The sequence below is a fragment of the Stegastes partitus genome, unplaced genomic scaffold (assembly GCF_000690725.1).
Source record: "Stegastes partitus isolate 25-593 unplaced genomic scaffold, Stegastes_partitus-1.0.2 Scaffold676, whole genome shotgun sequence".
Lineage (NCBI taxonomy): Eukaryota > Metazoa > Chordata > Actinopteri > Pomacentridae > Stegastes > Stegastes partitus.
Genome location: NW_007578407.1, coordinates 145339 through 158782, shown reverse-complemented (window position 1 = coordinate 158782; position 13444 = coordinate 145339). Strand labels below are relative to the sequence as shown.

The 13444-nt window shown below is 41.3% G+C and overlaps 1 protein-coding gene across 1 annotated transcript in view; it reads left to right on the top strand.

Moving 5' to 3' along the window:
• The window catches only part of sdc3 (syndecan 3), a 48688-nt gene extending 41513 nt beyond the window's left edge, over positions 1-7175 (top strand). Inside the window, exons 4-5 of the mRNA XM_008290483.1 lie at positions 1106-1295; positions 4148-7175. Of these exons, the coding sequence (XP_008288705.1) occupies positions 1106-1295; positions 4148-4314 (357 nt within the window). The 3' untranslated portion in view covers positions 4315-7175. The remainder of the gene's footprint in view (positions 1-1105; positions 1296-4147) is intronic.
• The last annotated feature ends 6269 nt before the right edge of the window (positions 7176-13444 follow it).

Below are 13444 nucleotides of genomic sequence, written 5' to 3'. Positions count from 1 at the left end.
TCCAGGTTTGTGCTCATCACTCACCACAAGAAACCAACAAGTTCAGCACAGCGAGAAGTAGGAAGTGACAACAATAAGACTTACTCCCCCTTGGACCCACTCTGAAAATGTTCTTTATGTAGGCTGTTTTCCACTGCAGGAACTTATGGCCTGTTTTAGGGCCAACTAAACTTTTGTGTGTATTCCAACCGTGAAAACTGCCCCTAAAGAACCTCTTTCAGGGCCAATTTTCAGGGAGAAAATACTTCCACCTCCAGAGTAGATACTGAAAACTCCTGTGTGGGTCTTAATGCTGATTGGGTAAACTTCAAGAGAACAAAAAGCATCATTTTTCTTTCCTCTTGATGTCCAACTTCAACGTGAAATTCACCATGTTGGCTACTATAACAAACCATCCATTGTTCCATTTCCTACTGCAGCTATGTCAACTGTTTGTGGTTATTTGGAGCTCACAGAAGAAGTATTAGGCCACATGGACAATACTTGTTATTATGACCAATTCATTGTAGGGTTTTCTTTCTCTGGGATTGTTGCCATAATCAGAAAAAGAATATCATCAGCCCTAACAGCTGGCTAAACACAAGCAGCCGTACATTAAAATAAATACATTAGGAATAAATAAAATCAAGAAATAAGTGATGACGATAACAAGCCTGACCAAGGATTCACGTATTAGCTCTTTTGATGCTCTTAAGTTAATGGACTCATTTCTGTCAGTACCAATAAAGCACTGAGGTTGGATACCCAGCCGTTCTTCTGACCGCCTCGTTAACAGTGACAGCTTAATTATTTACAGACCAGAGTCATTTCTCTGATTGTGGTGCTTCTGTTTATCTGCAGCCGCTCTGCATTAAACTGTTTAGATTTGTCTGGTTTTCCACATTGTAATTAGGCTGCCAGATTTTATGAAGTGTGTATATGTGTTGGATAATACGCAACTTTCCGCCAATCGGAACACACAGAAGCTCATTGTTTTAAAAGGCGAACATGTGCCATGGAAACTTCTCTGTGTTTAAGTTTCAGCGCAGCGACTCTGTGGAACAAATGTGATTACATCAAATGTAAATTTCCTGTCCTTAGTCTCACTTTTCTTCCTCTTCCTCAGGAGGGCAACAACGAGATGGGCGCCGCGGGGCCAAGCGGAGATTTCGAGATCCGCGACGATCGCCGTAACGGTCTCGGCAGAGGAGTGATGCCAGTGGAGCCTGATCTGCTCGGAAACACAGTGGATGGAGGGAGCTCAGCCGCCCAGCTGCCACAGAAGAACATCCTGGAGAGAAAAGAGGTCTTGATAGGTACGAGTGTCTGTCAGTAAAGGTCACGCTGATGTGTTCTCGTGTTTTTGTCATGTCTGGATTCGTGTCCTGGTCTATCAGCTCTGTGTCTGTCTGTCTCACTGCATGTCTCTCTGCCGAAATAACAGTAATCACCTCTTAGATCGACAGAGCACATCTCCCAGTTGCCTCCTGTGTTCTTTCCCTGCTTTCAGCGAGCTGCTAAGATAAACCTGGCATTACCTCGCGTTCACGTAGTGCGGATTCATCACCATAAGTGAATGTGCTACTTAGCCCAGTTTGACCCATTGAGAACAAGCAATCCTCCTCTTGGGTTATCCAGCCCCTCCTTTCTCCCCCCCTTTTTTTCTCATCGTTCTCCCTCTGGGTAAATCCAATTTCTTTTCAAGTGCCCCCTTCTCCTCTTCCCAAAGAGCTGCTGTAGAAAGCGAGGTAGCAGCCAACTTGCCTGACCTGACTGGCTCTCTGTCTCTCCTTCAGCTGTTCTGATTGGTGGACTGCTGGCGGTGGTTTTCGCTGATTTCCTGGTCATCGGTACAGAGCAGGAGGCAACAGATTTTAGACTAGACTGTGTGATAGAACCAAATCACAGCCTGTCAGGCTTGTAGATTCACAGTTAGTGCTGCGCAGACATAGTCACCTTCCTTATTTTCATCTATTCAAGTAGTATGTGAGAGAACATGGAGCTATTTACCATCTTTGGCATTTCACTTTTATTCAGAAGACTTTTACATTCATATTTTTTCCCTAAACATTATTATAACATTGTTTGCTTGTAAGGCTCAACAATTAATCAAAATATGTCCAAGTGCAATTTCCAGATTGCATTAGCTGCAGTTTATTTGATAAAGGTAAAAAGTGTCAGAACTTATCTTCATAAATAAAGCACCGTGGTGCTACAAAGATGCCCCTGGCTACGAATCTAATTTTCCAGATGTAACCAAAAATCTAAAATCACATCATCATTTTTATATTTGTTTCAGCAGAAAAGAAATGCAAAAAATTACCATTCTTACTAAAACTGTGACTCATATTGCAATCAGAATATCTGTCAGAATAATCCAGTATGATTTTTATTTGCACAGCGTTCTGCTCTGTTTGCTTGTCATCAGGGCGAACTAGAAATTCTGCGTTTTTTTTCTAGGTTTTGATGAAACAATGAAAAAAACTATCCCATCTGTGCCTGTCAATTCCCATCTGGCTTATTTTTCTCCTCAGCTATATGTTTATATTATACTTAGATCACAGTTGGCTTTCATTAAAAAATATCACCCTCAAAATCTATATAATGCTTGACAGTACTACGGCGTTGCGCTGGTAGTTTAATAAGAGTCTGCAGCTGTGGTGGGCTCTGTGAGGCTGCACACAGGCACAGCAGCGCTTTGAGCTTAACCCACTAAGACCTGATGCAACATGTGCGCGTGTTCAGAGGGCGCTGTGGGTCTCAACGGGTTCATCAGCATGCTAAATATGTCCGCGTTCGCTTAATGACAATATTTGCATGCTAAAACTCGTTAATTTAGAAATAAATTCTGTGGAAAGCAGCTGAGACTGATGGGAATGCTTCAGAGATAGTCGGTCATAAACTGATTTCTGACTGGATGATGATGCTCGGGGAAAAGTAATAAGCTTACCAAAGTTGTTAGAATTTGTCCTGAGGGGGAACATTAATATCTGGGCCAGATTTCAAGGCGATCCATCGAACAGTTGTCGAGATATTCAAAATCCTTGATGTTAATGAGGATTTGATTTTGTGGATTCGCAAACAAGTACAGATGGATGACGAATTAAAGGAAAAACCTGAACTCCCTGACGGGGATGGTTTCTTCCAGGATGCCTCCATCCACTGGACACATGAGGTCACTGAATGTTTGAGTCCCAAAATGATGCGATTCATATGTTGTGGCCTTCAGTCGCCAAATCTCAAACCATTTGAACCCCAGTGCGAGATTTAGGACCCAAATGTTTGACAGTTCTCTCCTCCACCACTTTAAGCGGCATGTGGAGGCCCAACACTGAGACACTTTATGTAGGTTTTTCCTTTGATTTGTCACCCATCTGTCGCTCATCTTGTCTTCGTGATGAGAACTTGAAATGATCCAGTTAAATAAGTTCAGTATCACAGCTGTCTTCCACAGTGAAAGCAGAGATGGTAAATGTAGTTATTCACTGCATGATGGCACCAACAAAAAAAAAAAAAAAAACTCCCAAGAAAATTTGTATAGGATTGTTGCGCCAAGTCAAATAGCTGAATACGTATGCAGTGACAGTGTTATTTTAAATCCCCCTGCAGCAGCGGGATAAACAAAGTAAACACACCCCATACAAAGTGTTCTTTAAGCATTTTGGAAAATAACAGTTTGTTTTCTGCTTTGGCATCAATTCCAAGCACTTTAATGAGGGAGTCTTTAACCATTTTGATAGCCGCACACAGCAAGAGCTCATTAGTGATGTGAGCAGAGGAAGGTGGAAAAATGCAGCTGCTGCGGATTGGTTACACCAGCGCCATCGGGTTAAACTACTATGAAGCACTGCAGGGCTGCAATTTAGCACAAAGCTGTTGGCAGCACAGGATGTGTGTTGGCACATTCGGGCTCATCAGTCTTCACTTAGCAGCAAGGTGATAGTGATGCTGTGGTAGATTTGCTCTGCTTTCCAGTACTAGAAATGTGTGTTTGTTTTGTTTTTTTTAAAGCAGCGCATATGTGTCGTGTTGTTAGTCTGCCGCATGACGTAACAGTGGCTCTTAATGGCATTTTAGTGTTTGTTTATGCGTGTTTGTGAGCGTTTCGTAGCATCTGAACCGCAGCAGATTTTGGACTCACTGATGTTCTGTTTGTGTCTCGCTCCAGCGGTGATAGTGGGAGGCGTGGTGGGCGCCTTGTTCGCCGCCTTCCTGGTGATGCTGCTGGTGTACCGGATGAAGAAGAAGGACGAGGGCAGCTACACGCTGGAGGAACCCAAACAGGCCACCGTCACCTACCAGAAACCAGACAAGCAAGAGGAGTTTTACGCATAACACTAGTACGCCAGAGAGACAACACCGCACACCGAGGGAGAGAGAAAGAGCGAGAGAGAAAAGAGAGAAAGATACTCTAACCCCTCCCCTCCTCTTCCTCCTCCTCCTCTTCCTCCTCTCCTTCTCCTCCTTCTTCTTCTTCTTCTCCTCCTCCTACGTCGCTTCCCTCCTCATCTGCCAGCCTCTCCTCATCCCTCTCTCCTCTCGTCTCCAAAACACTTGAGAGCGCCTTTCTCTCTGCGGACTTGGAACTTTCTTTTCAATGAAAATGAGAAAAAAGAGGACAAAAAAAAGGAAAAAAACAACAAAAAAAATCCAAATATATTCAGAAAAAAATAACACATACACACGAGATGTTTTTAAAGTAAATGTTGTTATTAATATTCTACAGATTCTCCTGTTCTGTATGTAATGATATGATTATTTTGTAAAAAAAACAAACAAACAAACGAACAAAGCAAAACACATAACTTGTGTTTTCCGGCACAGAAAAAAAAAAAAAGTTCCTCTTTTGTTTTTAAATGAAAAAGCTTAAAAGAGAGAGGAGAGGGGTGGAGTGGGCTGAGGGAGGACAAGACAGCGCTCTGCCTCCTCAACCCCCTTCACAAAAAAACACACAGAGCGTCTGGTTGGCCGCACAGAGCCGAAGAGGTCAAAGGTGAGAGGAAAGGTCTCTTTTGTGCCTTCCGTCCCTCTGGTGCTCAAAGCAAACACGCAAACATGCAGCCGCATAAACACACAAGCTTGCACACACGCACACACACACACACACACACACACACACACTGCTCGAAGGTGGCTCTGACCTCGCTCTCTGTGCTCGGCCAACCAGAAAACGGTGCTCAACCCTCGGCGTGTTTCACAATGTCAAGGAGCCACTGTGGAAACACTGGCTGGTCGCAGCAAGCCGGCGGCCCCCCTCTGCTCCTCGAAAGCTGTACAAAGACTAGTTATGGATAGTAATAATAATCAATAATATATCAATGTTTCTGGGCTGGATGGTGAATAATAATAATAATAATAATACCATAATAATAATGATACTTAAACAGGAGGATGTGTATTTAGCAGTTTAAAAAAAAAAAAAAAAGTTTATATGTAAATATCAGCGTATCCTTTCTGGCGTCACTAACCATCTGCATGATCATGAAGAGTTTTTATCCATCACATCCGTCATTCACTATAGATGAGCTGTGCTCCCCGTCACCCGCACCAACCAAACACACACGCAGCTGCAGACATGAAAAACTTTTGCTGTGCATTTCGAACACACCACGGACTTTAAATATACTGTAAATCATATCATCCAGACACATATCAAACCCATCGTCATCGTGATAGTCATCACTTGTGATTGGAGCGCGATCAGGTGGTTTCCAGTATGTTATCGATTAGTTGTGGAATCAGTTGCCGGTTGGTTTAGAGTTTGGTCTGTTTGTGTAAAAGCACAACTACATGTCCAGTCATTTAGAACCCTCCCAACACCCAACACACGCCCCCCAACCTTTTTTTTTTTTGCATGCCTCACTTTCTTTTTCTTCCACCATTGGCTCTCTGTTCGGGGGTGGGAGGGGCCTACGGGAAGCGTGAGGGGCTTCAATACAAAAAGTCGACGCAGGGAGTCGCTCCTCAGTGCACTAATTCGAAAAATCATAACATTTGTCGTCAAAACTTCGGTCACGAGAGGAATTAGTGCTCACGAGGCCGGACTCGAAATACCTGCCGTCGGACCCTTTTTTCTTTCGGGGGGGAGGGGGATGGGGAACGTGAGGAGACAGGAGGACTGTGCTTCTATCTAAGAGATTGTAACAATAACCACACCAGTGCGACTGGGCTAGTAGCTTCTATTATACTCAGTACTGTAGAACAAAAATGCATGGGAGTCAAAAACTATACTCGTCTGGGTGTGCGTGCGGATGCCCCCCGTGTGCGTTTTTTCTGTCCGTGAGTTTGAACGCGAAGAAGAAGAAAGGGGGCGAGTTAAAAGTCGGAATGTACTGTGGTCGAGTGTGTGTTTACCTACTCCAGCAGTTTCTCACGCTCTTCCACAGACAGGTAACGCACCTCTTCCACTGCTGTGTGTTTAGTTCACCTGCTCGCCCTCACTGGTGTGAGAAGAGTGTTTGTGTGCGAGTCTACACCTCCATCCGAACCTGCCACCTGTGTATGTGTGTGTGTGTGTGTGTGTGCGCGTGCATGAGTGCTTCACCTTGGTATTTCACAGCAGACTCTTGTGTACACTGACTAGCCTGTCGACGTGTGTGTGTGTGTGTGTGTATGTGTGCGTGTGCGTCTGCGTGTGTTTAGTCCATTCACTGCTGAATGTGGGGCAGCTCGTCCCTCACAGTGGCTATCACACACACTTGACTGTGTCTTCTCACCGTCTGTCTGTCTGTCTGTCTGACTTGTCTACCTGTCTGTCTCTGCGCCCGCCAGGACAGACGGACAGACGACACGCCGCTCTCTCACAGGCAGGAATGATCTTAACACGTACTGTCTTTTCTAAAGTGACCGTCAAAGTGTAAACATGTGCGTTTGTACCCATCTAAGCCTGCGTAGCCAAATAAGACGTGTGTGTGTGTGTGCGTGTGCGAGAACGAGGGTAAATTTGTATGTGTGTGTGAGTATGCATGTGCCAGGATGTGTGTGTGTGTGTGTGTATGTGTGTGTGAAGCCCAGTGGAGGCTACACTACTCTATGTTTGCTGTTCCCATTCCTGTTTTTATACATTTGCATTTTTTTAAGGCTGAGTTTCTGTCATTGGCTGAGTGAGCGAGAGGAGGCGGATCCTCCACGCCACCGCCCTGTCACTAATCTGCCACTCTGTTCCAAATAAAAAAAAACCTGATTGGGTAAATCTGTCCTCTCTGGTCTCTTTTTGATTCAAATGGGTAAATCAATACACCTTTAATCATCCTTTCTGCATTTCATGTGATGTGCTTGGTCAAACAACAAAGCAACAAAAGGAAAAAAAATTAATTGCACTTCCTTGACTCTTCTGTGCACTTTTATTAGCGGTGGATCGTCTCTATTTATAACCACACTCCTTGTCCTCGCCAAATCAACCTGTTAAAGACCCCCCACCAACCGCCTTCTGTGCAACTCACATGTACCCTACCACCTTCTTGTTCCCATTTAATTTGATATTTTGGGAAATATTGGCCCTCTTGCTCAGAGTAAGGTGGGAATGAAGCCACCCTCATGTCGGTACAGTGAACATGAAGCCACGGGCAGCAGCTTAGCTTAGCTTAGCGCATGACTGGAAATGGGAAAAGAGGTATCTTTACTATATTCAGTGTGGAGATGCATCATAATTAATCGTGGCTAATGTAGACTTTGAATGGAAATTTTGGCCCAAAATGAACATTGCACAGGCAGATAACTTCTTTGAGGCTAAAAGTTTCTAGTTTTGTTTAAAAATGTCACATAAAAATACATGTGGCACGTTTTAACTTGATGGTTTCCTTATTTTCCCAGTGCCATATATTTGCACCTGTCATTTGGCCGTCATGGTACCAGTAGACAAAGTAATATGGAAATTCTGCTACAGAGGACACTTGTTCTCTGCACTTAGGTGGGAGAAAAAATGGTGCATATATTGATATCAGCACGTCACAAATCTGCAAAACTCATTCCATCTCAAATCATCAAACTTTTTTAACAATTCTGCTCGACCGTCTCTGATTTGCTTGAAATTTTTATAGCGTAAAATTGAATGTTTATTAAGATAATTGTGAAATTTTCGCTTGATATATCAAATACTTTCTGAGATACAGTTTCTTTAAAAAATGTCTGTTGACCCACTTTTTTTTTTATCATGTTTCTTCAGGCACTGAAATTTGAGGCTGTGTTTGAACAACATTTCTGAAACTATCCAAGATAAAAGCCTGAAATGTTTGCTTTTATTTCTCATGTCATTGATTCAGAATCTACAATATTGGCTAAGTAGATCTCTGATTATGGGTGAGCTGAAAAAGAGAACATTTGAAGCTGTCATGAAAATCCCACCTGTGAGCACACCTTAACAAAAAAAAGAAAAAAACGCCATAGTGCAGATACTATTTTAAATATCTAGTTTATTCAAAGGTTTCAAGCAAATCAGAGATGGTCAAGCAGAATAGCCCTGATTTGAGATGAAATAACCCACTCTGAAGTTCACAGATTACAATTATATGTCTTGTTCATTCAGGGCATAGTAAAATGCAGTGGAGAAAATTGCAAATTGTGTTTTTACCGGTGATTATATGCTGATCTATTTCCTTGGCCAGGTAGAGAGAGCTTTAGAGCTACAAGTAGATGGATTTTGCTACCTTTAAATTGAACCAGATGACCTGTTTCCAGTCTTTATGCAAAGCTAATTGGCTGCCGGCTACAACTGCCGTCTTCTCGTGCCAGTTTCAGCAAGAAATCAAGTTACGTTGAACTTCTTTAATGCACAGTTCACACACAGAACTATACACTGCTGCTTCATTATTTTCCCAGAAACCAATGACTGTTCCCGTCCTGCAAGAGGAAAACATATCCTCAGACATTCTTTTCTTATAGGGTTCCCTCACCAAACAAGGCTAAAACACGAGGCACCAGATCCACTTCAGCTAATATTGCACTTCAGTTGTGCTAATTCCCTGACAAACGCACCATTAATCAAATCACCAAAACTAATTAACATGCAATGAACCTGGGGTTTTTGGAGCCTCTAGGCATTAAGGTAATCCAGCTTGTTAATGTAATAATGCATCTTTTTCCATATACACACACTCTTTGTGTACACACCACAATCAGCAATTCTGCTTTTACTTAATGAAGTATTGTAATTAATGACTTTTAAATGCGTCTCACCGCAGTGAGGTCTGGGAGTTGAATCGACTGAGTCGGCGGGGCCCAGTTCAGTTTCTATGTTCTCCCTGCTACTGTGCGGGGTTCCTCCAAGTGTCTGGTTTCCTCTCATATGCATTCAGTTTAGATTAAATTGCCTGTAGGTGTGATTTTCAGAGTAGAACAGTCCTCCTACCTGTCCACTGTTTACTCCACCTTTTGCTCAGTGTCAGCAGGGACAGACTGCCTTCCCTGTGACCCTGCTAAAGGATGAAAGGATGCAGATAGTGGATGAATTCATTTTTATAATGGCAGAAATTACATAATAAATGATTCAGCTGTATAAATATTCCATTTTAGAAAGCTTAAAATAAAAAAAATCTGGAAAATCAGGGCAGCATCAGAGAGCTGGAGAGGCGGAGCATGTGTTGGTATGAAATCAGAATATCACCAGAAGTACCTGCTGCTTGGAAAAGCCTCCACAAGATGCACTAATATACTTAAGCTTGTAGTTTTCAACACAGCTAATCCTCCTGAGCTAATGTTTTACTGCTTTGACTTCATTAATAGTTCTCCCTCCACCCCCTAATTAAAGCTGCAGTAGTTTGTAACATTTCTACAAGATTGAATTTGGCAAAAACATACATTCTGGTGACCTCTAGTAGCAGGTAGTGGTGTATTTTTTACATGTGCAGGTTTAAAGATTTCCATCTCAATTTGTGGCGCTCACAGCGATTATAAAATGCATTCAAAAACCACCTCTTTCTAGACACAGTGTCCAGGTTACTCTTCTAATCCAGAGATGAAGCCATCAACATAACTACTACTCTTAACAGGAAGTCCTCTTGTTCCAGTGAACACTGCAGTCATTGTGGTCTGAGGATTATCCACCAGCACATTGTTGCTGTAAAGACATGCTGCTGTTGAATTATTTAAATGTCTTTTTTTTTCTCTTACGCTGTGTGCATGACAAATGAAATTCCATTTGTATCCATTTCACTGCGGTAGAAGAAGACGTTTCAATGATAGATATCTCAAAACCTGGAAGCATAAAGCTAAAACCGTCTGAGTGGCTTGATGAGGTCAGAGAGAAAATATGTTTGTTTTTTTTGTAATGTGGGTGAACTGCTCCTTTATATTCTCGGCCTTCGCTGTGGCTCAGCTCTGCCTGGGTTGCTCAAACTTGAGCTCGTGCTCATGGCTCCACTCGGCATTGGAAGACGCTGAAACAGTAGATAAATATATTTCGGTAACATACATTCAATAGAAGTTGCGTGCAGACTCAAAGTCTCTCTCTGAGTTATCACACACCAGCATTAGCTTGGCCTACATACCATTTCTGACCCACTGACATTACACGTAGCAGCTCTGGTCTCCTCGGTGCTGCGTCTGACAGAGCCATTGTATATGTATATGTATGATCACAGCCTCTTAACACTCTATTTACACTTGCTTAACTCTGCAGACCCTCAGGGGAGAAACAGATGTTATTATTCTTAACTCTTCACATAAAAATGTACTTCTGCTGTGAAATAATTAGGTAAACTGTCCGTGGGGATTTGCGAGCACACAGGAAAAAGAATTTATTCTTCAGTTTATATTCTCAGCACTACACCAGATGAGACCAAGGTCACCTGATGTGGAGGAGTAGTGAGTTTGCAGCTGGCTATCTCTGGATCCAGTGAAGCCAACAAGCTGTCCTGGCTTCGGTAAGTGGGCTGCTGATGTGGAAATATGCCTCCACACAGAGGCTGAGGGGGGGTTTGTATATGAGCTTCCTCTGGCAGGGAGGGGTACAACCCAAGAGCAAACAGGGAGCTGGGATGGACTGAGGCAGGTTGATGTGCCTGGGGCCCAACCAGTACCCCATCTGGTGGGGGAGAGAGGAACAACTGCAGCAAAGACAAACTGACTTGGAACCTAATGTTAACCTGCATTTTTCAGTTTTAGCATGACTGAAAAAAACAGGTCTGATGTGTGTTTTAGTCCATTTTAGATGTTTCTGGAATTAGAAGCTTAAATGATCGGGGCTGTTTATTCTCACCTTACAACTGTGGGTTCCAGTCTGGGGGTCACCATGATCACAGGATTATTGACTGAAATGGAAAACAGATGTAATATGTTTCAGATAGGCCTCAGTTACCCAGTAAGTTTTCTTCTTCTTTGTCTACAGTTTAGTGTGTAAAAAAACAACAATTCATCAATGAGGAAAAGAAACTCAGTACATTTACTCAAGCATAGTCTTTTTAAACATTTCCTCTTCACTACATTTCAGAGGGAAATATTGCACTTTTTACTAGACTACCTTTATGTAACAGCTTCAGTTACTTGTTAGATGAAGATTTTCCACAGCAGATAATAAAACAAGCTTTTACGTTGCAGCACATTGTTAAAGATTAAACAAGTGGTTTCTAACCTTTTTGCCCACTTTGATGTCTTACAAGAAGCAGCGTGTAGTCGAGCTCACTTCTCAGATGTCTATCAGTTGTTATGATCTCCACAAAACAGTGATTTTCCCTCAAAACATTTCACATGGATTCCTTTTAATAAATATTCAGATGATCCGATATCTCATCAAAAATCTAAGATTAGAGAAGAAGTCCAAAAACAGATTTGTGATACAGAACTTTTAAAAAAAAATTCTTTTCTCTGCCATTAATCATGTGATGACCCCTCTGGTTTATCTGATGTCCCTGCTAGTAAAATTGTATATAAAACTGAATATAGAGCTCCACCTGCAGCAGCTACAACAGTAACATGCTGCTGATACACTGATGCTTCGCTATTAATAATCTGCTGGTGGCAGATATATTAACATATCAGTCAGAGGAAACAAACCAGAACTTTTGCTTTAATACTTTAATGACATTTTGCTACAGATACTTTACATGCTGTACAATGGATCTGAATACTTCTGCAAGTCTCCCCCAAAACTGCAGTCTCTGTATTTATACCTAAAGACGTCCATAACAATCTAGTCTTAATACCCTACAGCAAATTTAATGGTGATATGCTTCGCAAAAGTGTACTCATGTATAGAAAAGATGTTTTATTTTAGCCCTCTCTTACAACAGCAACCAAAATGTAATACTCCTGCAGCCAGTTTTATGAAAATACGACATATTCCAGTTCCAACATAATGAATGCATGGAGAGCATCACACCTGCATTAGCAGCGCTGCACTACCTACCTACCTACAGAATAGGTTTTGGGGTTATTTTGTTTGTTCATAAAGCCATGCATGAGTTGGCACCAGGGTACATTTCAGAACGTCTCCACCTCCACCCCCACCTCCATCTCCAGGCCTCTTAGATCCTCTTAACAGCTGCTTTTATCTGTTCCATGATTGAGGCTGGTGGGTAACAGACATCAAGCCTCCAAAGCTTTGGAATGGCCTTCCTCTTTCAGTCGAATGTTCCTCCTTCACTAAAATGTTTTAGAAAAAATTACATGTTTTCAATGGCTTTTGCTCTTAATGGTCTTCATATTTTTGTATTTTATATTTGTCTTATTCCAGAGATTGATCTTACAAGTTGTTATCCTGTTTGTCTTGTTTATTTAATATTTAATATTTATAGATTTTCCAAGTTTTGTCCGGTTTTCGATCTTGCTTTTCACATATGTTTTTGTTGTTTCCTGTCTTTTGTGGCTCAACTCAGGTTGTTTGAAAACGTACTGTATGAATAAACTGGATGGGATTTGATATTGTCAACACAATTTTTTGCTAGAAGGTTTGGATAATAAGACAAAACACAAATAATACAAAAAAAAACCTTGTTCAACTATTAGAAACTTTGTTGGTTTGGTACACACAGCTTTAGATTAAACTGGTTGCAAATGTATATATCACCAAGTAAACTGATCATCTAAAACTGTGAAACATAAATACTCTCATGTTCAGTAAATCTAAACAACTGGATATACAGCCAATTAAACTACAATACAAAAACCAAGATAGATGGCTGCCAACTCTCAAACCTCAATCTCCAATATTGACAATCACTAAAACTGATTGAGAAAATTCATGTTTTTTTTTGTAGTCTTATATGATGTACACACACACACACACACACACACACACACACACATCTATCATACATATATATATATATATATAACAATTATTAATGCTTCATGTTAATTTATTTGAATATAGTGATTTTTAAATATTCAAACATTACATATATTTATATAATTATTTAAAAAACATTACATTTTAAAGTCAGAATTAATTTACAAGCACATACATATATGTTTTTTTTTTTAAATGACTAAATTGAAAATATGTGTCTTTGTGTTTACAATGATCTCATTT